This window comes from Buteo buteo, chromosome 25 (genome assembly GCF_964188355.1).
Source record: "Buteo buteo chromosome 25, bButBut1.hap1.1, whole genome shotgun sequence".
Taxonomy (NCBI): domain Eukaryota; kingdom Metazoa; phylum Chordata; class Aves; order Accipitriformes; family Accipitridae; genus Buteo; species Buteo buteo.
In genome coordinates this window covers 6861994-6884150 of record NC_134195.1, presented here as the reverse complement: position 1 = coordinate 6884150, position 22157 = coordinate 6861994, and the positions used below count along the sequence as shown (strand labels likewise).

General features: G+C 44.0%; 1 protein-coding gene across 2 annotated transcripts; it reads right to left on the bottom strand.

Moving 5' to 3' along the window:
* Positions 1 to 1272: 1272 nt before the first annotated feature.
* Positions 1273 to 20607, bottom strand: CREG2 (cellular repressor of E1A stimulated genes 2). 2 transcript variants are annotated; one of them, XR_012654380.1, is made up of 5 exons: positions 20167 to 20607; positions 18085 to 18254; positions 6895 to 7008; positions 4556 to 5124; positions 1275 to 3183 (listed from the first exon to the last, which is right to left on the bottom strand). XR_012654380.1 is itself a non-coding variant. In XM_075057292.1 (4 exons), exons 1-4 carry the CDS (start codon positions 20605 to 20607, stop codon positions 4977 to 4979), a joined length of 873 nt encoding a protein of 290 aa, XP_074913393.1. In that variant the 3' UTR covers positions 1273 to 4976. The 2 variants fall into 2 exon arrangements, 1 of the variants encoding a protein (XP_074913393.1); XM_075057292.1 differs by having other exon boundaries at positions 1273 to 5124.
* Positions 20608 to 22157: the final 1550 nt, after the last annotated feature.

The window sequence follows — 22157 nt, the reverse complement described above, 5'->3', positions numbered from 1 at the left end:
CTGCTGACACAGACGGGGTCTCGTAGAGCCTGGAATAGTTTGTGCCTAAGGTGTCATGGGACGATAGCCATGAGCTCAGTGAACTGCCCTACTCTGTGTCAGCACCAAGGCCAGTATGTTCCCAATTCTGTTCCAGAGTCAGTGATTAAATAAACAAACAAATAAATAACTTCAAACCCAAAGTATTTTTTTAAAGTAACTCTTTAGCACTCTCTCAAAATACTTGGCAGTGTTAGGACTCTCTCCAAAGGCACTGAGCATTGTGAGAACAATATTAAAGTAGCAAAATCAAGAAGACAGCGAAGACTGAGCAGACAAAATAACGTGGAAGAGGCGGTGGAGAAGGAATTGGAAGTTGAGGGAAGAACATGGCAAAACTAGAGTTAATGAAGAAAAAATTAGGAAAAAGAGGGTAAGGCAACAGAGGAGCAGGAGTATGTTAGATGGGAGAAGGTGCGTGGAGGTGGTGGCAGAGCAGAGGCAGGTATAGGGTGAGCCTTGTTGAAGGACAGCAGGTGACAGACAATTCAGAAGGAGCACAAATTCAGTGTTTGGCAAAAAGCAGATCAAAAAAAGTGACAGTACTTCAGTGAGTCCAAAAATGTTCTTCAAATGAGAATTTTTTTGTAAAAAAGTGAAAGACACTTAGTGTAATCAGAACAGACATCACTCCGGAAACAGGATAAAAGTAAAAAGAGTCAGTACAAAGGAGAAGAACAGCTGCAGGAAATGTTCTTTTAAGAATATGGAGTCACTGGAAATAGGAAACTGATGCCAACTGTGATTTGTAGAGGTTAGGAAACTGTTGTCACAGTCCTCACAGCGAATGCAGTTCGACCAGTGGCAAGACAAAGACTGTAAGGTGTAAATAGGAAACACGGGCTCTTTCCTACAACCTTTATTGGATACAAAGTGAGAATTTTAGTGGGAGAGCTTGAATTTTGTTGAAAGGAGATGGTGCGGGAAAGCAAGATGAAAAGGTAAATTGTCAGCCTTGGCTTAAGAAAACGTGCTGGAGGAAAGTGGACAGCGCAGAACAAGCTGTACCAAGAACTTGTAAGAGCAAGGCTAGCAAGGGAAGAAACAGCACTGAGGAAACTTCCAAAATGCCATTAATGCACACCTGAGAGGTGAGTGCTCAGTCCCCACGTGCAGAAAAGAACAGCAAATGTCGTTAAGAGTGACATTTAGCTGCCACAGTGAAAGCAAAGCTTACAGTAATGAGAAGACAAAGGAAAGATAAAAGGTGCTTGGCTAGACTTTTCTCCCCAGAGAAAAACAAGGCTGTACCAAGGCAGATCTGAGTCTCAATTCCCAGAAATATTTTGAGAGAAATTAGCTTGGTTCAGGAAAGCTGGAAAAAAGAGCAGATGTTCGGATCAGATAGAAATTATAATGGCTGTCAGCAAAAGGTCAGTTACTCTGGCTAATGCTGTACTGCAGACTCAAGAATATTCTAACTGCAGTTTCTACTTTGCAATTTGTTTTATTTGCGTTTCTTCTTGATAGGCATTTTGTTAACAACATTCAGTATCTTTAGGAATCAAAATACATTGCAAATTGCAATACACATCCAGAAATGAGACAGGTTGCATTTCATCCACTGAAGTGATGAAAATTTCATCAGGGACGGAGCATTCTTTGGTTAAATAAGAACAGCAGTCCAAACTAGCTGTGCTTAAATCCTGTACATGCATTACATTTGCACAAATTAGCAAAAAGTGAGAACCCCAGTTTAGAACTTTGTCTTCCTTTTTTCAGCAAGTATACAGACATGACTAAATGCATCTCTTAAATATTGCAAAACCACAGTCAAAGTTTTAAATAATACATGTTGCACAACAAGCTTTTTGGAGGAAGCTACAGAAATAAATACAGAACACATGGAAATAAATTACACATCAGCTAGTGGAAATGCTTCATAAATTCCTAAGTGCTTATCACGACCTTTTATAAAAATGTTTATTTGATCTAATACTTAAAGCACAACAAATAAATAGGATTTTTGCTGTTGACTTGAACTGAAGCAAGATCGGAATGTTTACAGTCTCAGGGAACTACGATTTTATTGTGCTATCTCAATAACACTCTTTGGGTTAAAAGCTTTTAACAAACATCACTTACCACGTGATGAACAATACCACTTGAGACATTTGTCAATTTAAAGAAAAATTGGAAGTAGTATATAATTAATAATTTAAAGACCAATTAAGCAAACTACTACCGCCTCCCCTTCTTTCGCTCCAGAAAATTCCATTCAAAACCTGCAGGTCATATTTTTGATGAATTTCTACAGACTTTCAAGGACTTCTATGGTAGCTGTTCCTTGGGTGAAGGAAGCATGAAATGAGAACAGGTGATTTAAGACTGCATTTCTTCATGAAGCCCCTTTTGTCACTTTACATGCCCTCACCTTTTCATGTTTTGAGGTTCTGTCAAGAGCCTCACGGCAGGGCCATACAGCAAAGCTTCTTGATGAATGTGTCAATTTACAACACAGAAGCTACTCCAATTAATCTAGGTGTGCAGGGAGACGGCCTATGGCAAGTAAGGTATTGTAAAGTCAAACCCTTTCTTAGTGCACACTAACTTCTTAAACAGTTAAAGCTCTACTGAACATGGTTGATACAATCCCTTACTGCTTTAAGGCAAGAGTGTTAATAAGTTAACGGATAGGACATAGGACCATGTCACTGTTACCAGGCTGTCTAAGGATGTAAGTGAAATTGAAAGTATAATAACAGCAGCATTTCTAAAATTCTTCCTCTCTTCTTCAGCTTGTTTAAACATTAAGCTGGTACACTACATGTGCTTAATCTGTGTGTGTGTGTGTGTGTGTTTAAGGGCAGGGGAGAGAATAGGCAGTTCAGGTTTCTCTGTGAATAGTAGTGAACTGGGATAATGAAACATGTAATTAAAGTTGCACAGAAACGTTAGATCTGTGGAGAGTCCCTTACAGGGTCTAGTACTCTGCCTGTTGAACTCAGTTTTAAACGTCCCATTAATCCTAACGGGCAAAGTATCAAATCCACAGTGGACAAAGACCTCCATGGCAAAACGATATGAATCGAGGAGGATTTCACTTGATGGTATTCTATGAATCTGTCCAGGATGGACTGTTTTGCTTCAGTACTACACAGTGCAAGATTTGGGGGCAAACTCAAATGGGAAAATGCTGCTCACCTGCCAAGAAAAAAAAAAAAGGAAATAGATTCAAGCAGGACACTTCCTCCTTTTCCGTAATTACCTCTGCAAAAGATCTGCACTGCTGACAGAGTCTCTGGCAATGAAACAACAACAAAAAAATGCTTAGCGAGTGTCTAAACAAAGTTTTTCCCTGAACTTGTCTTCAATTCTTACAGAATATCAGGAACAGTAGTGATGCCCAGAGCCTTGAACTCACCCAAGGGCTAAGTGGCCCCAGGTAGTTAAACCAGCACAGTGCCCAGCTCTGCTCCAGGAATGACTCCCTCTTGCCCTGCCTGAACCAAAATAAGCTCAGCTACACTTAATTGGCTTCCAGCTGGTCACAGCTCACGCAGCTGCGTCTGAGCTCTGCCCGGGGATTAACCTGTACAAGCTCAGGTCACTTGCCCAGGGACCCAGGCTCCTCCTCAGCTCAGCCGTGGTACGGGCTGGCGTCCAGAGCTCCGGTGCCCTCCCAGGGCTGCTGGAAGACCTTCCCCACAGGCACAGAAACCCCATCTCAATGTGTCTCTTTCTTAATGTAACAGGGAGAACAGCCGTATAATTTGCAAACTGTGTAATGACTTGGCTGGTTAGCCATGGGACCTTTTTTCCTGTGATACCCTTAGGAACTGTGGAATAAGTTTACCAGGACCTCTAAAGAAAGGGCTGAAGGTGAATAAAATACCTTTGAATTCCTTTGGTATTATCACGAGATGCCTATTCATAATGTGTTTGCAACAAAGTTTGCACTTTCCACACCAAGAAAATGAGTTTTTCATGGCCTGAAATATCTACCTATCTTTAGGATTTTTTTAAAAAATAAATGCATGAACAAGCCCTTTAAAACTTGGTGAGGGAACAGAGTTAAGGGACTGGCTCCACCCCTAGATGAGTTAGTGATGGTTTACAAACATCAGTTGCACAAATGAGTTAAAAATAAAGTGGTGGCTGGAGAAGAGATGCAAAAAAATCAGGACTACAGGCTATTAAAAATACTTTTCCTGTCTCATAACAGGAACTGGCTAGCTGAGAACATTTACTTAAATTCTTCTTATGAGAATGTTTATACTTGTATTAGGATAATCCTTGGGGGGCTGATTTGGTTTTGGCCCTTAAGGTGTTTAACCAGCTTTGTGTCAGTGAGAGACAAGTTATATTGGAGCCGTGTTGTTTGAGCTGCTTGCATTTTTTTATACTAAAAGAGAGAATTTCTACTCAATTTCCAAGTGAAATATCAAATTATCTAATTAGGGAAAAGCACATGTAGAATATACAAGTTAGCAAACGAGGACAGCTTTAGCAAAATATTTTTTTTAAACTTAAATATCTAAATTTGCAGCTATTAAGTTTCTCTTAGAGTACTTACAAATCAAGGGAGACCAAGCAGCAGTAATACCTCCACAATGCATAGAAGGTTCTGAGTAGGCAATTTGCTTTTTCTGTAAATCAGAACATTATATTTAGCACATACAGTAGTTTCCCTGTGGGTGCACAGCAATAAAAGTCAAAACAAACAAATACAAAGCATTTTTAAGCAGCATTTAAGATGATGCATTGCCTGTTTGAAATGACAAGTTTGTACATTGCAGGTTAGGGCTAGTATCCTCCTCTCCTTTGTAATTTGAAAGTCTGTGTTGGTTTATTTTCACTCTGCTCCATGTGAGACAGGGCTATTTTGAAGCCTCTGGGGGGAAAAAAAAAATCACTGTAAAATAACCATCCAGCATGAAATTTTTAAAGTGTTTGGAAAGGAAACTCAGAAGATCTCTATCTGGAAGCCCATTCAATCATCCTTTACTTGGAACTGCTTTTAAATACTCTTCTACTGCAATGGCAGACACTTCTCCATACCAGCTTTGAAGCCAGATGTGCTCAATGTTCATTTTCATGAAGAACCACTCATAGCTACGAGGCCACTTTCTTACCACCGGGTGCCTGGAAGGACAAAGAAAAAAAATTTAAAAGATGTGCCAAAGCATATGCATCATCTGCTTTTTTCTTCAGCCTAGTGTGCTCGGCCAGAGTGAAACCTGAGATCTGAGAACCACCACCGTTTGTCTTTTTTGCCCTCCCTTGCAGTAAGTTTTATGATCTTCTACACCCCAGTCTGGCGAGAACTGCAGCGAAAGCAGCCAGCGAACACCACCTTCCCCTGCTGCAGAACCCCATCTCTAAAGGCAGATGCTGTTTGGTCTGCAAGTAAGTCAAAAACAGCTAGAGGAGATTCTCTGAAGGTGTGTCAGGGTTGTGCTTGCATCTTTTCAAGGGAAACGCTGTTCTGAAACTACTACGTCCTTGGTAGCAGTTGTTGCGGTACGGCAGGAGAGCTGATAAACCTGGCTAGCAGGCAGAGCACAGCCTCCTTGAGCTGTTGCCTGCTAGAGCCTTCTCGTCCTCTATTTCTGTCTCGTTTCTTGGGCTTGCCTTTACAGCTAGCTCAAAGAGACCCTCCCTGCCAGCAATATTGGGTAGTGACGTCTTGTCCCCAAGCCCCCGCGGGTGCCTCTGCGGAGGATGCCGTGGGATGCTCGGCAGCAGCGGACGGAGCGGATACGACAGCTCGAGCGTCAGCGTTCACGGGAGCACGGGGGGAAGCGGTGCAGGTGGGGACAGGGTTGGCCGGTCCCCCTCTGCCCCTGCAGAAGACCCTGCAGAGGAGGTGGTTGGCTGGGTTGAGCTGGGGTTTCCCACCATTTTCTGAGTTGTCCCTTTGAGCACCCATGACTGTGGCATTGGGAAGTGGCTCCAGCTGCTGCCGGTGTTGGACGGGGTGAGCCCCAGCAGCCCTCACCATGTCAGTCTGGGTCTTGCTCCCTGGTGGCGGAGCAGCCGCTGCCAAGGTGCTGGTGGACTCTGGCTGGCGTAGGAATCTGATTTCTGTAAAGTTTGTAAAAAAGGCTTGTATGCCAATATAGCACCCATCTATCCCTGGTCCCATTTTTGCTATTGATGGGACACCCGCTGACAGGGTCCCACCCTAACCCCTTCCAGCAGGCCAGAGAAATATCGCCTGTGGGCTGTTTTGGATCCCAGCTCATTCCAGTTTCCCAGCAGTATTGGATCGACCAGGCAGGGTATGCCTGGAGGACAATCCCCAGCAGCCTGTGTGGGAGCCGTGTGCCCCAGCTAAGGTTTGGGCTTTTCACGCCTGTTATTCTGAAGACCCACAGGAGGGCATGGGGGCACTGCTGGGGGGGTGTATGTGTCTGGGTTGTGCTCGCATCTGTTCAAAGGAGACTGTTTGGTAAGTATTACAGCTTTGGTAGCAGTTGTCTTGGTACGTCAGGAGAGGTAATAGAACCTGTAAGCTCCACCTTGCAAATAGGTGTAAGCCCAAAGGCAGCAGAGCTCTCTGCTCTGTCTCTGAGTTGGGGGCTGTGGCTGAAGAGCATTACCTGTCCTAAGGTGGGGAGGAACCATTAAAGGTAACAAATACACCCTGGATTTATGGAATCTCTCCTCAGAGCCAGGTGAAATATTTTTATAATCCCCCGATTATAAACCATGTGCTTTACCGGAGTCCAATATTGACTAATTGCATTTCCATATTTCATTACCTCAAGAGTCAAAAGGAGGTCGCACAGCTTTGCCCAAAGTAAAGATCAGGCTTGTTACTTCTTGGATTTTCCATACCAAACAGCCACATCCGTATATTTGTCTCAAACCTGCGGGTTGCACTCTACTACGTCCCTGTTACATACAGACCTGGAAAACATTGCTTGCTTGGCAAATTCCACTTCCTCCGGAGGGACCGTGACCATCTGTCCCGTGAGAGTCAGCCTGGTGCACCTTGGATCCTCCGGATCGATTACATTTTTTCTGTGCACAGAAGAAAATGCTCATGTGTAATAGCTTGGTTTCTTTGTTAAGGGTTTTGGAGAAATACGAATTCCTTGCAGGTCTTTTCTGCACCCAGCTATAACATTTGGGGGGGCTCTTGAAGGAATATTCACCTGAAACAGATCTCTGCTGTAGATACTTGCTTAATCTCAATTTACGCTCTCAAAAACTGGATGAATGCATCTTAGATTGTAAAAAATGTGAAAATGGCAGTTTTCCCAGATATATGTACAGACCTAAATTCAGGATTCTGAAAAGAACTAGCAAGATGGTTAGTCTGTGCCTATGCCTACAAAATAAGCATGCATACGTGTAGTTGTGCGTAAAACCTAAGGTCTTTTCCTTCTGCCTATCCTAGAAACTCAGTCCTTGTTAATTTTTACCCATTTTTCAACTGCTTGACATCAAAGAGACAAGTAAGATCTATTAAAAAAAATTCTCCCACTGCCTTCATCCCTCAGACTGAGACAGGGAAGGTACTTGTTGCTTTTTGGCTCTTTCTATACAGTAATAATAAATAACTCCCATTAGTAGCTGTGGGGCAATTGCTGACCCTGACATATACAGTACAACGATATAAATCATAAGTCAATTGACCAGTCGCAAAAAAAAGCTGTGTGAAATGACTGCAAAGGCCGGATCCTGGCAAGTGCTGAGCAGCCCCAAGTCCCATTGCCAGCAGTTTGAGTCTGCTCAGCATCTCACAGGACTGTCTCCCCACATAAGAACATAAGCCTGAAAAACTACATCAGGAAATGAAGACTGTATTTCTTTTTCTCTGTGTTTTAATCGGAAGCAGCAAATCACAGTAAATTACATCTCATCTGTGTGCGATTTTACTTAAAGTTCTTGGCTTGAGCCCTTTAGCCTTAACTGTGTGCAATCTGCAATGGCTTTTTTTTTTTTTTGGTTCTAATTCTCAATATGTGTCTATTGCATGCAGGAAACATATGGGCATCCTCCTGCAGCTAATTTAACACCTGCAGATTCCCCACAGATGGTTATGAAAGACTGTGTAGCTCACTGGATAAAGTATCTGCTTTTATAGATAGGGCCATGAACGGAGATATGTAAGGAAGTGTAGTGGGCTGATTGATATTCAGCTATGCCCAGTAAGCACTTGGCACCGTCTGTAGCCTGAGCTCCAAAGAGCCATTTGCAGTCACATCATCTCTGGGATGTTTTTTCCAGCATCCTGTTCGGTCTGGAGCAGCAGTTGTCTGAAGGGGGTATTCAGCTTAATGACCTCTGGACAAACTCCACTCCTCTTTTTCCTCCACCACACTTTCTGCATGGGAGGAAGGACAGCTGCCAAAGATCAGATTTATTGTTCACATCAATAAATAATGGTCTAATTTTCTCTAGTACTTTTTTTTTTAAATTTTGAAGTAATAAATGAGTGGTGTTCTGAGCACCTGAAAATCTGCATTCCCTGCCCTGGCACTGGGTTTCTTTCTATCAGTGTATATTCAGCATATAAACTTGTCTATCTGGTCACCTTGGCATGCTGTAGGTCCTCAACGCTAACTCCTGCTGCATGCTGAAGATGGTGTTTCCCAGCTGGCCTACAGTGCCCTGAGAGCGTCCTATCCCTAAGCAGCACAGCTCCATGCCCCGGGGACACCCGTAGTTCCTGGCATTTCTTTTGTGAAGGCTTCGGGTGTTGTGTGGCTGTTCAGCGCCCATGGCCCAAGGAGAAGCTCACCCACCAAAACACGAATAAATGTAAGTGAATACAGTGTATATAGCTGCAGAGAGAGGAGATGAATCTCACAGACAAAGGGTCTCAGCTGAGGACCTGCATGTCCAGCAGCCGGGGCAGTGCGGATTCACACTTCTCCAAGTGTTGGCCCTGGGTAGCAGAGTCCTGAAGTCCATTTGAAGTGATCTCCTGATCTATTGTTATCTTTTGTGCTTCATCTCAATACTGTATCAACACCCTCTACCTATGTTTATATAATTAACTTGATGATTCTTAAAAATACAGAAGGGAAGGGACTTCTCACTAGCAAAATTTCAGTTCAGAATATTGCTTTAAACTAACAACTGTGTATCTGTGCGTATGAAACCATTTCCTCTATGGCCGAACAGTATCATGAAACAACTGAAGAGCCAGGAAGAGCAGGCATATTTGCAAGAGCCTTTCTTGGGTATAGCTCCTAGGTAAGACGTTGTTAAATACTTTCAGAGATGAATTAGAAAGGGATTGTTACTAAAGGATGTCTGCATTTCACAGAGTGGATCAAGGTGATAGATTTGGGCGTGATCAGGAGCAGTGAGAGATTTTGGTCCGACACCTTCTCAAATTACAATTATTTGATCTTTTTGTGCAAGTATATGTTTATTCTAAAAGCATACTCACCGATTTTGAGTAGGCAATAGACCTGACGTTGCTGTGGTTAAGCAGTGAATCCTGCCTGCCTTTGCTGAGATGGTTTTGCCTGATAGGACTAGTGTCAGATGTGACTCTTCCCCGATTTACAGGAAAAACTGCTCTCCACATATTTGCCTGACAACAAAACCCACACACTGTACATCCATATCTGGAATAGTTTTATTTCATTTTTTTTCCCTGGATCCTTCTTCTGTTTGCAGTTTTATGTATGTTCTTGTGAGTCACAGTGTTACACTGACACACACAATACTATCTTCCCAGTAAAAGGTTTTCAAACTGAATTTTGCACATTGGAATAATATACTGGAGGGTCAGCTTGTTTTTCTGGGAAATGAGGCAGACAAATTATTTGTTGAGATTACGTTAGATGGAGTTTTGGAAGAGCTGAACAGGACAATGATACATTTGAGTTCAGTACGCTGTGTTACTGCCTTGTTGGCTTTGCTTTTAGCACTGCCTCTTACCGTAGGTTTTCTGTTTCAGAATAGAAACCTTGTATTCTAATCTTACATTAGCATTGGTATTTTCTTTATCAAAGGAGCCCTTCATATGCTGAAGTAAATCTGTTTCTGCATCGGTTTTGGCATAGTATTTCCCTAATAATGTGTGATTACTTTTATACTCTTTAAACCATCAAAAAATCACTAAACTTAGAGCTACCACCTCTAACTCCACTGTGAACAGGTCTTGAATTTTCAGTGGTGTGACCACTGCAACTAATGTAAATGCAAGCTTTGCTTCCCAGGAGGAAAGGGATATAGCCAGGGATATATCTCATATTTTAAAGATAATAAAGATAATAATCTAAAGATAATAAAGAGATACCAGGGATAAATACGTATATTTACTAAAATATTCCTCCCTCACATCTGTAGATGTCTAGTCACGCATTCACTAGTCACTTCTTGCCTTCTGTATAAATAAACACATACTCAGCTCTCAGTCCTTGGGTTCCTTTTATCTTTGTTGGCACAAGAACAAGGAGGTGCGGCGGAGCAGCTTTATATAACATTTGTGTGCTGCTGACTGGGGGCGAGGGGGAGGCAGAGCCGGGGGAGAGACAGCATGCCGGTGACACTGTCCCTCCATCAAGGAAACCTGAGGTGGCTTCTCAGGCCCTGTCTTTACCAGAATCAGGTCCTCTGTCTCCCTGGAGAGGATTTCATGAAGGCTAGGATAAAATACGAACTGAGGGGAAGAGAAAGCAGGGAACTGTGAAGGAGACCAAGCAATAGGGAACACGTTTTGGGGTTTTTTTTGTGCTTATTTAAAATACATACACCTTGTTGCAGAAATTGAGGGAAGCCAGATTAAAATGGAAGAAGATTCAGTTTATGCATTTTCTAAGAACACAGTGCATTAAGAGAGATCATCTTAATTATTCATCTGATTTGTGAAGAGAGAAGAATTGATTGTCTCTGTTCCTCTGCTTAGAGTGAGCAAACTAGGTATGCAAAGTTTGACCCAGTCCAGGCAGTTGTCTCTTCCAAGCACGTGAGATGAGAGCATGTGCTGCATTCATGTACAAAGGTGCCAGCTTTACTGAGCTTAAGGAGAAGTCTCTGTCCAAGTGAAATACGTTTCCCAACAGCGATGCAACGCTGTGGAGTGCACTGCTGATGAACACGTCCCACTTATTTTACTGCATACCACTTCTGCACTTTCTGGGTCATGGTTCAAGTGTGGTTCAGGGTAAGGAGTGCCACCGACTCATTAAATTGTTTACTACATTAGCCATCTCTTGGATTTTAATTAGAAGGTTCCTATACAACAACTAGCCAAGTCCAGATCTGATGAACTCATAGTTCAGGCTGATGTGGTTATATTGGCACACAAGATGATGGTGTTGGGACTTTGTTAGGACTCTCTTTTGCAGTTGAGATCTCTCCTTTGACTGACGATGCTCTATCTCCTGGTTTCTGACCAAAAGTATCCCTGAGTATTATGTTCATTCTCAGCCTCTACAGTCCGTTAGTGAGGTGAAACAGATCTGGCACAGATCAGCAGTAAAGGCAAAAATAGGAGTTTGGGAGGCACTTGGGAAGGAAAGCCAGATGTCTCCAAGAAGGAATTGGTAGGAGGAAGGCAGGAGGGTTCAGTAATGCTCCAGGGCCTGGGGGAGGAAGCAGGGGTCTGTGGAGGGCAGTCTCTCTCTTCTTCTTCTTTTTCCCCAGCCTCCTTTTCCCACAGAGGAGCTGCCATCTTCTCCTCCAGCCCCCTGAGGAAACAGGACCCTCCATCCTCCCTGTCAGGATCCATAAATCCTTCCCATCTCCCCTGAACACTGTTCTCCCTGCCCTGTGAGAAAGCACTGCTTCTGCCCCTCTACTTCTTGAGCAGAATGGAAAAGAAAAGAAGTTGGGAAAAGAGCTTTCTCCTGTTGCAGAAAAGGATAAGCCAGCGAGCCAAGAAGAAAGCCCCAGAGAACAGTTTTCCTACATTTTGTTTCTCCTTTAGAGCATGCAGCTCAGGTGTGGCATAGGGGCAATGACTGTCTCCACACATCCTGACCTCGGCTCTAGCGGCAGCAGCAGCCGTACAAAGCCATGTAATTAGGACGTGGGGACTGGCTGCTGGAGCAGCTCATCCCTGTCACCTCCCACGGACACCAGGTAGGCACCCTGTCACCCTGCGCAGGGCTCCTTTTTGCCTAGCCCCAAACTGGGCACGAGGTGAAGACTCAGAGTTATTTTCTAGTATATACATCATAGGATTTTTTGTCCCCTGAAATCTACAGAAAGGAAGGGAGGAAATGGTATGTCCTCAGAGAATTATTGTAAAGTGCTTATCATTTTGATTCATAAATGTGATTAATTTTGAAAAGCAAGTTATCCTCCTCCTACCTTTCATTTGCTCACCACTAACTACCAGAGTCTCTGAAGCAGAAAGAATGTATTGGTGCTGCTAATCTGCGTGGCATGAACGTCAAACAAAATCTCTGCTGAAAGCAATTTCATAATCTGAAAAGCTGTTGCTGGCCTTCAGCTGGATACGGCTGGGCAGTTTTGCCCTGCCCTGCTCTGATTTTGACAACAATTTCTTTATCAGCCGTGTTTGAAAGCCAGTAAGGATAGTTAAAAGACATCTTTGCTTTTGCTTTTGGAAAAGCAGTCTTCTGTTCCGAGTCTGAAGTCAGGCCTGGGAGCTAAAGAATATTGGTATAATGGCTCTCCTGCATCCAAGTGAGCCTGTATCCATAGTATACCTGTTTTCATGTTTTAAATCGTTTCACTCTCCTAGATGATGATCCTTCCTAGAATGTTTTAATTAGAATTTGTTAAGTGAAGTCAGTCTATCTTCATTGACAATCAACTCATTTCTTTAGCTGAACTCTGTGTTTCAGACAGGAAATTTTTATATAGTTTCACCACAGACAATTCACAGGGGAAAAAAATGAATCAGAGCATCAACTATTTCTGTAAACAGAGTCAGAGAAACATATACTAGTTTGCTAGACAGGGATTTTGGGAAGTTGGTTATTTAAGAATACAGGAAAAAAAATAGTAATTTAGCGCTATATTGTGTGCATTGGGTCATGATGATAGTAGGTTTCATATTTGGCTTTCTAATTTGGTATCTTCCTGATTTTTTAAATACAGATTTTTCAGGAACAGCTACTGACATAATTATTTGCATATGACTAAAAAGAGCCAATATAAATACCAGAACGAGAAATGTGTCTGTGCAACAGAACCAGGAGGTGGATCTCAAAAAGTGAGGGATGTCTGGATTCAGCCTTTGTCTTCTGCATGCGTCATTTCTCTTCATGTGAAGGTGCACTGCCAAATTCCTTTGTTATATTCCTCCTCATATTAACAGATGGTGACTCTACAAACCCGGAGGCAGCTATATGTTGGATGGCCAAATAACACCTCAAAAGTTGTGTCTGCCACCCATGGCAGGCTTATTGTCTCTCAGGATTGCCCTGGAATGAAGTTGGCAGTTTATGCACGCTGCCGATCCACCACGCAGCAGGGACCTCAACCCACCGAATCACTCTCCTCTTCCCATGGCCTGGTGGTATCCAGAAGAGCTGGAGATGCTCAACGCTCCCCGTCAGCCTTTTCAATGCAGACTTTAGGAAACCATCCTCCAAACTAATAGCAAAGGAAAACAAACACATGGACTGACCCCAAAGTCCATTGCTTTTCTTTCTTTCTTTTTCCCTTGTGTGAAAACCAGTTCACGGCAGCCGTGTAACTGCTCCTTCTCTAACAAAGCTGCAGTTGGTCCCTATGAATGTGCTGAACCTGATGTCAAGGAGGCGACACACGTTTAAAATTAATTGCCTGTTTTCCAGACTGCAGCTGTAATGAGGCAGGCCCAGGAGCTTACTTGGAAAGGGAGATCCTCTGAACCGCCTGTGTGTTGGGAAATGCGTTTAGAACAATAGCTGCTCTATTCTTTAATGTCAGGCTCGGTCTCGCTCCCTCTGAAAGCTATAAGAATGGGACTCAATCTTTTCAGCTTGTCTGTGGCATAGACATGCCAGCTTAGTCTATTTATAGCCCTGAACCATTTAATTTCTCTTGCCTCTATTGCCCATTTATCAGCCTTCAGATAGGATGCAGTGTAGTTACTAACGAACGCTTTCTGTAGCGTGGCCATCAGCGAGCCTTCTCAGAGCAGTGCAGCCCGTCTCCTCCGGGAAATGGCAATCTCTAGGTCAGAGAGGAGGACTCCAGACTGTAACTGCAACATTATAATGTCTTGCAATTAGTGCCTATTCAGATGCATCGCAGCTCTCTTTCATTATTAAATGTTATTTCTCTTATTAGTTCAGGCTTTTCAAATTTTCTCTCCAGCTGATTAAATATTAAGGCTCGAGCACCAAAAAGGCCACTCTCTATTCCTCACATCCCTGAAAGTGAAAATATTTATTGTCAAAGTTTGGAACTTGAGTCTGTTCTGAAACAAACCAAATGAAATTCACTACTAAATAAATTTAATATCAAACTGATGCACATGCACACAAGTCACTTGATACTCATTAGATACAAGAAAACTATTGAAATGTCAGCTATGTTTTCTTTCTAAAGGCCAAAGATTTCTTTTGCGTGCAATAGGTCAGAAGCATTTTTCAGGAGAGTGCCAAACACTCCCAGGAGCATTGACTACAGGGATCGACCAGCTTTCACATTTATTTTAATTCTTGCAACTCAGAGTAGGTTAATAATGAATTTCTAATAAAATTCCACATGAAAACAAGCTAAAAATACATCACTGGCATACAAGGACATGAACTTTCTCACGGAGAATGTTATTCATTTAGCTATTTTGTATAATTATTTTGAAGCCAAAACAATTCATGATGCTCTTGACCAAGAGAACTTCTGGTATTAAAACCATCTATAAATGATACTTTCCTTTGCAAAGAAAACCTCACAGACACCATTTTAATGCTAGCAGGATCTGAGGTCTCTCAGAGTAAAAGGTCTTGCCTCTCATATAGTGAGAGTAAAGAAGAGGAAGAAGAAACCTGCTATACAAAACCTGAGCCACCATGTAAAGCTCTGCACTAAGGATGCTGCGTGCTGTTTGCATCCAGCGGTGGATCCAGTGCTGCAGGCAGTGCTGGGACAGGTCACCCCAAGCACTGGCAGCAGGACCCGGACACGCTTATTGTTTTATTTACTGTCGCGTTGCCCACAGAAGCCCTTTCTGTGGGGTAACGGTAGAATAGTATGCAGGGCTGCAGTTTAAGATGTTGCTAGTTTAAAATGTAAAAATCACTCACGGGTAGTTTTAAATGTAAATTAATTTCTGACCTTGGTTACAGGGGGAAGGGAAAGAAGGAAGTTAAAGTCCCAGTGCCCACAGGCTTCCTGGCTACGAGACGGCCCCAAAGCTTGCTCACATTTTCCCAGTTATCATCAAAAACACAAACTGCAGCTCAACAAATGTCCCAGCTTTTCATTCTCCGTATTGCTTGTTCTTTGCACTAATGCCAGCCAACATCTGTTCCAGATGAGAACTCCAGAAATAATGAAAAGCAAACTGGATGTAAGAAGAAAATAAATAATGCAAGGAGCACTGATCAGACTCTCAATCCATGTACTCAATTCAGTAGTAAGCTCAACATTTAGAGTACGGTTACGTGCTAAAATGAGGATGTCCTATTTTCTTTCCACCTTCCCCTTTCCCCTCTCCTTTGCACTCCTCTGGCTCTTGGGGAGCTGACTCAAGTTACTAACCCAGTAGAAATCTCACCCAGGAAAAAAATTAAAAAATGAAGAGGTTTCTGCTGTGTTACTGAGCTAAAATAGGCCCACCATATGGTCAGCTGAAGGGAGGGGGGTGACTGCATGGCCAGGAGCAGCAGCGGCCATGGAAAGAAAAGGAGGACTGGCAGAAAACCTTATTCTCATCATCAGGTTAATTTTCTTCATGTTTATGTTTCAACTCAGGGTCAGGCAAAGCCCAGAGCTGATGTGGGAGAGAGGGATGGGGGGACACCACGCGACTGGTGGTGGGGAGGGAGAGTAGGGATGTGGCAACTGGTAATTAGTTTGGCCTAAGCTGTCTTGGAAATCCAAGTTTAGCAACTTGGCGGTGCCCAGAGAGCTCTTCTCGCCAGAGAGCACAGTCTCAGGAGGGGACTAGAGAGTCGGGTGGCAGAATCCAGGTTGCCCTGGCTGCAAGACAAACAGCAGCACCTTCTGGCACATGGAACAAAAGGGTAGTGGTTTGGTTTGGAAATTAATAGTTACTTAATAGAAAAACAGCGAATAAATATTCTCGAAGGCTTGTGATGAATATGAATTTTGTATTTCTATAAATCATGCAGCATTTCTCTTTTGTTGGTGAATTGGCACTTCCCAAACAGGTAAATCAGGCAGCGACCTTGCTGAAACATAAAAGGCAAAGACTTTCAAGAGTGGCTGTTTCAAGTCAGGGATGAAAGGCCACACTTAAGTGCCTAAATGGGTGTGTAGTTTTCAGAAGTGCTCAACACCAGCAGTTATCATCAATGGAAGCTGCTCTGAGCCTTGAGCCTCTGAAAATAGGGCATTGGGTAGGTGCTGGGACACAGTACTTAACATACATTTTTAAGCACTTGGTCTAGATATTCAGCTCACTATTTGATTGAATGAAAAAGCTTAGAAAGCAGGAATAAGCTCTGTTAGCTTGTTACAAAAGAACTGATACATTTATTTATTAAATGATTAATTGAAAATATTTAATGAAATCATTTTAAGGAACAAGCAGAACCATTGTTAACTTCACCACTCTGTTGACCTTCTCAACCACTCAAAGCTGAATTACCTTAACAAATGTTGCAATGGAAGGTTCCTATTAGATGTTTGATGTTGCAAGGGGAAGCCATGATTTCCATTCCTTGGGAATGGGATGTCAGCCTGAAATCACTCACACTGCTTAGAACTAGGAAACATGTTATTTTGCCACCATGTAGCTCTTAAGAAAACAGTATATTCTGGAGACAAATACCGACAAGTGTAACACTAATGTGCTTGGTATTTGCCATTCACTGCTTTTTCCAGTGTTGCTCTCAACTAGCGGGCTTGAGAGGCGGGACGATAACCAGGGCAATCCCCAGCTGGGGAAATCTGGTATCCAGTTCTTAAGATAAACCTCTCCTCCCCCAAAGAGGACCTTAAGTTGGGGTAAAAACTTCCAATGCCATTTCTTTCTGAAGCAGCCTGTAATTTCCAGTTCTTCTCTCTCTCTCTCTCTTTGGAACATCAGCTAAGATCTGCTTTGGTAACAGAGTCCTGTCTGACACAATTTCGGTGTCATGCACCTCGTCACGTAAAGAGGCCTTTGGAAATAAGACTTCACACAAGGGTGACCCAGCCAAGTTTGCCACATGTTTGACTGCAAACAAACATATGGCAGAGATACGTCTTTTTCAAGGAGATGAGCACGGAGGGGAAAATTGAATCATCTTTGAGTTTACATACATACATTTTACACACGTAAAGCTTTGGGACTTATTCATTGTATGTATGATTAGGAAGAAGTCAACTCACTGCTATCTCTGGAGAGATGAACCTGGGGCCGGCTGTAGATCAGTAAATCTCAGACCCGGCTTCCTTTATGTGGGAATCGTTTACCGACTGTTTATGATCTACAAGGTGCCAAAAATTTGTGATATCATACTCAATTGTACCCTCTGAAGACGTAGAAATTAGATTGAGTGGCATGGTCCTGAGCATGTAATTTGTGAACTGGGAGCCTGAGATCCCCTTACAGACCCTGGAGAGCTAGAGCCCTGTCAACGCAACCAGCAGGACCTCCAGAGCTGCTCAGCAGAGCAAGGGTGTCTGCTTTACCCTGACTTGGATAGCCCTCGAAACTCTATGGACTTTATTGACTAGATCACCATGGCCTATAATGGGATCTTGAACACCTAGATTTTATCTGGCGCCGCCAAGAAGAGATTAAAATTTAGGTATGTTAATGTGCGAGCTGAAAGCCACTGCAGCTGTTGGTGTTACAATATACTTCAGTGACGCTTCTGCTTTTCTTTACCATGCTTTACTGGGGCAACTTACTGCAAAACAAACCTAAGGAGGAGCTTGTAGCTGATGGTGAGAGCCAAAAATAAATGCAGGATACTGAAGGTGGGGACCCAGCATTTTGTTCTGATGACTCTGTTCCCACTGAAGGTGGTAGTAGGCGGATAAACCTCTCGTTACCTGCAGAAATTTCCGTCTGCCTCTGGCAGGGTCAGAGAAGCCACAGGATTCTTCAGGAGATCTGCCACAGTGTTATCCTTTGGCGTCACGTAGAAGAAAGGGATTCCAGTGCTGTTATTGACGGGACCGTCGCTGAGAAGTAAGCAGTTCCCATAGGGCATACCTTGGATCTGCAAAATGGAAATAAGCAACTGGTTACATCTTTACAGATAGAGGGTTTACAATGTCGGGGATTCCCTCAAGGGCACTAGCAGAGAGGACAGTAACCCCCAACTGCTCAGTCTCCCACTTTCAGTTGTCATCGTGAGACAGACCTTCTTCTAAATTAGATCTATCATTCTTCTATGAAAACAGATCTCTCCTCTATTTCTTCTTTCCAGTCCTGGCCATGACACTATAGAGCACATTTTCTCTTCCACTGAGCTTAAATGAACTACCAAATTAAAAATGTTTAAGTGCATTAAAATCAATGCTATCAATGCTGTCAGAGGGACAGCAAGGAGCCAAGTTTCAAAAAGTTTTCTCCCATACACTGACCTGTGTACACACAGTGGATGTAACGCATGCAAATATGTCCTTGCCCAGTGGTGACACACATTAATGTTCTCCATAACGATTTATACTCCTACTATGCTTTTCATCCCATTATAAATCACAATGACAGATACTTAATGAATTACTGTTTTTTCATGTCTTCAGATCTTTCTTTCCTCATGGTCAATTAGAAGTTAAATAGTAAAATTATCAGTCAATACATTAATCCAATGTAACTGGTAAATGCTTTCCAGCAAAATCAAATTAAGTATGAACAGTTAATAAGAAACCCTGGATGATGTTATTACCTGGATTGCATGCTTTCTGATTTTTAATGTTTATATGCCTTTAAAATTGTAATATAGTGCTTATAGTGCTTATAAATGGTCCTTGTTAACATTCCTTAGAAGGAATGCTTTAATGAAGCTACATAACGTAGAAGCTAAAAATACTTGTTTATTATTAAGAGTTACAATGAAAAAAAAAATAGTAGCTGTCAGCAATATTGCAGGACATGTTTCCATTGCCTCAAATGCTCAGTCTGTCATGCATGGTTAACGTTACAGTGGATTCTCAAAAAGAACTGGGATCGCAAGCAGCATAACTCAGCATTCAGAGCAGCAACACCCCCCTCATCAGTTCCAAATTTTATTATGAATCAGGTTTTTCTGTATTACTTCTGCGCTGTAACTAGAGACAGCTAACTGCAGACTATATTATGGCTGTAAGTCCACCGAGGGTTTCTGGCGAGAGCATAAACCAGAAGAGTTAAGATCATATGATTTAACAGGATTTCTGACAATCTGATGTAGAATTACAGGCCTCTTGTGCGTACGTATATATTTATTTAATGGCATCTTTTTTTATCCTGTTACTTTGTGTTTCACAACAACATAAACTGCTGCTAACTCAACCAAGCTTTCTGAAGATGAATGTGCTTCCAACTTTGTTTTTTAAATTGTAAGTTAATTAATCTGAAAATATTTTCAAGAGAAAGTTAAAGCTGTCTTTTTTTTTTCTTTTGTCCGGGTGGTATTGAATGCTGTGTCTCATTCCAACCTTTCATTATAAAAAGTCAAATATTTTAAAGCTGGAAAAAAAAAAACCAAAACCAATGACCCCTATTCTCCAGCACAGCCCAGCTATTTTACTTAATGCCTCTGACAGAGAAACCATCCCGGAGGCTGGTGTAGCTGGCCCGCGGCGGGACGGACAGATTTAGTGGTAGCCCAGCAGGCTCTTCCTCCTCCTCCTCTTCCTCCTCCTCCTCCTCCTCCCTCTCGCCGGGTGACAGCCAGAGCCCAGGGGAGGCAGAGGGGGCTCGGACCGACCCGAGGGTGCCGCAAGGGAGGGAAATCCCTCTCCTCCCCGCACCCGACCTCGACGCTCTGGTTCCGGCTCAAAGATTTTACTTCTCCCCTTCCTCTCCGGCGTGGTTTGCCAGCGTCCCTCCCCTCTCACAGCACCCCGAACGGGATTTCCCCTCCCCGGAGGAGTTCGTACTGGTTTTTCCACACACACACACCCCCACACACACACGCCCCGTACCTTTCCGTGCGCGGCCCGCGTAGCCACGAAGCCCCAGGTGTTGTAGCGGGCGAGGAAGCGGGCGGTCCCGGCTCGGCCCGGCGCCCCGCCGCCCTCCCGTCGGTAGGAGAACATCCTGGAAGGGGCAGCCCCCTGCCCCGACCGCCTCCCCCCCCCCGGCCCGGAGCCCAGGGCCGAGTCCTCCCGGTAAGCCGAGGCCGGGTAGCTTTGTTTCCAGAGGCCTCCCGCCTCTTCCAGCAGCGCGGGCAGCGCTTCCTCGGTGGAAGAGCTATGGAGCTCATCCTCCGCCGCCGCCTCCTCCCCCTCGGGCAGCGGCCAGGACACCGAGCTGACCACCACGTACCCCCCCGCGCCTCCCCACAGCAACGCCGCCAGCCCCCCCCACCGCCACCACCACAGCGCCGGCCGCCGCCACAGCGCCGGCCGCCGCCCCGCCGACATCTTCTGCCGCAGCTCCTCCCGCCGCGCCCCGCAGCACCCTCCGGCGGCCGCCGCCCGCCCCCGCAGCCTCCCCCTCAGCTCCCCCCCCGTGACACCCACCCACCCGGGACACCCCCCCGCGGGACGGCCGGCCACCGGAGAGGAGGGGAGGAGCGGGATGGCGTCTCGTCTGCTGAGGGGGCCGCGGGGCCCGCTGCGCCGGCTCGGGGAGGGTTTTGGGGTTTTTTGTTTTTTTCACGAAATTGCTTCGCCGCGAGGCCTGCCAAAGCAGGCACACGCCAAACCGTCGAGGCAGAGGCGGAGAGAGCTCTGCGTTTGTTAGGGAAAAAAACCGGAGAATCCGTGAGGGAAAGCTTCGTTCAGACCCCGGCGAGACCCCCAGCCCCAGAAGGAAGGCAGACATTGTCCATGCCCGCGCTCCTGCGATTTGTTTTCATATGTAAGGACGTGGAGCTTCTCTTAAATTCTGCGTTTCCCAGGCAAGGTTTTAATTAGGCAAAGGTTTGACTGAATGTCTAGATCTGACTTTCCATCAGCGGCCCTGTTTAGTGAAGGCGCTTTTGCATCCCGCTCCTTTTCTGTTCTTGGCAGTAGACCCCTTCGGGAAGGCCACGCAAACTTGTAATTCTTTAAAATACATGCTTGTAAACTTCCATTGCAGTCGTGCAAATTATTTAAGGAGTACAGGTTCAATAGGAGACGGGGAGGAATGCATCTCACAGGAGCCTTTGCCTTTCACAAGGTTCTCAGCTACATCTGACAGACCTCACCCTTCCCTAGCTGTGAAGAACAGATTACAAGGTCGTCTGCTGTTGCAACTTCTGCTTAATTGCTCTGTGAGAATACGCTGCATATCTAATCTAGAATGTAAACTCTTATAAATAAAAGTGGACTGGAAAATATTGAGTATTTTTAGCATATCTTTTTCCTAGACCCCCTGCTTTGGTTTTTATCTTCACCATAAAAACCTGAAGGACAGTGAAAACGGGTACAATGGGCCTTAAGGCCCAAATGAATTCTTCTGACTGGGAAGATACTTCCCCGGAGTATGTAATCCCTCCACCAAACTCGTAATCTTACCAGCAAGATTGAATACATGACTACCTTTTCCTTTAGCACATGGCCCTGTCTACATCTGCTGTAATACCACCCTTTCGAATATTGATTCCCACTTCAGTGCTTGAGCTGAGACAGAAGAACGTAGATGCAAGTGGAAAATAAATGCAGATCTCCAAAATCCAAATGAATGAAAGCTTGCTAAGCTCCTGACACGTGCTTTTCTCTAGTTCAGCAAATCTCCCTTCTTAAAATAACAAAGCAGTTGTCCCTTCTTGAAATAACAACCAGGCCCTGTCAACTCCCTGCAGACGTGCTCTTCAAAAATATTTAAAAACCCAATCTCCCTGGTGTTTCAGGGAATTTCCTCATGCAATTTGATGCACGCAAGATACAAATTTCATACTCTGTATTTACTGTTTCGTACAAACTTATTCCAGGGTTTCTCCTTATAAGAGTCTTTGCTTGTACTCTGCTTATAGAACAAGTTCAAA

Coding starts and splice junctions, on each gene's coding strand:
- CREG2 (XM_075057292.1), bottom strand. CDS start 20,607: ATGTCGGCGGGGCGGCGGCCGGCGCTGTGGCGGCGGCCGGCGCTGTGG. Junction 18,255..20,166: donor CGCGGGCCGCGCACGGAAAG/GTACGGGGCGTG, acceptor TCCATTTTGCAG/ATCCAAGGTATGCCCTATGG. Junction 7,009..18,084: donor GCAGACGGAAATTTCTGCAG/GTAACGAGAGGT, acceptor TTCTGTGCACAG/AAAAAATGTAATCGATCCGG.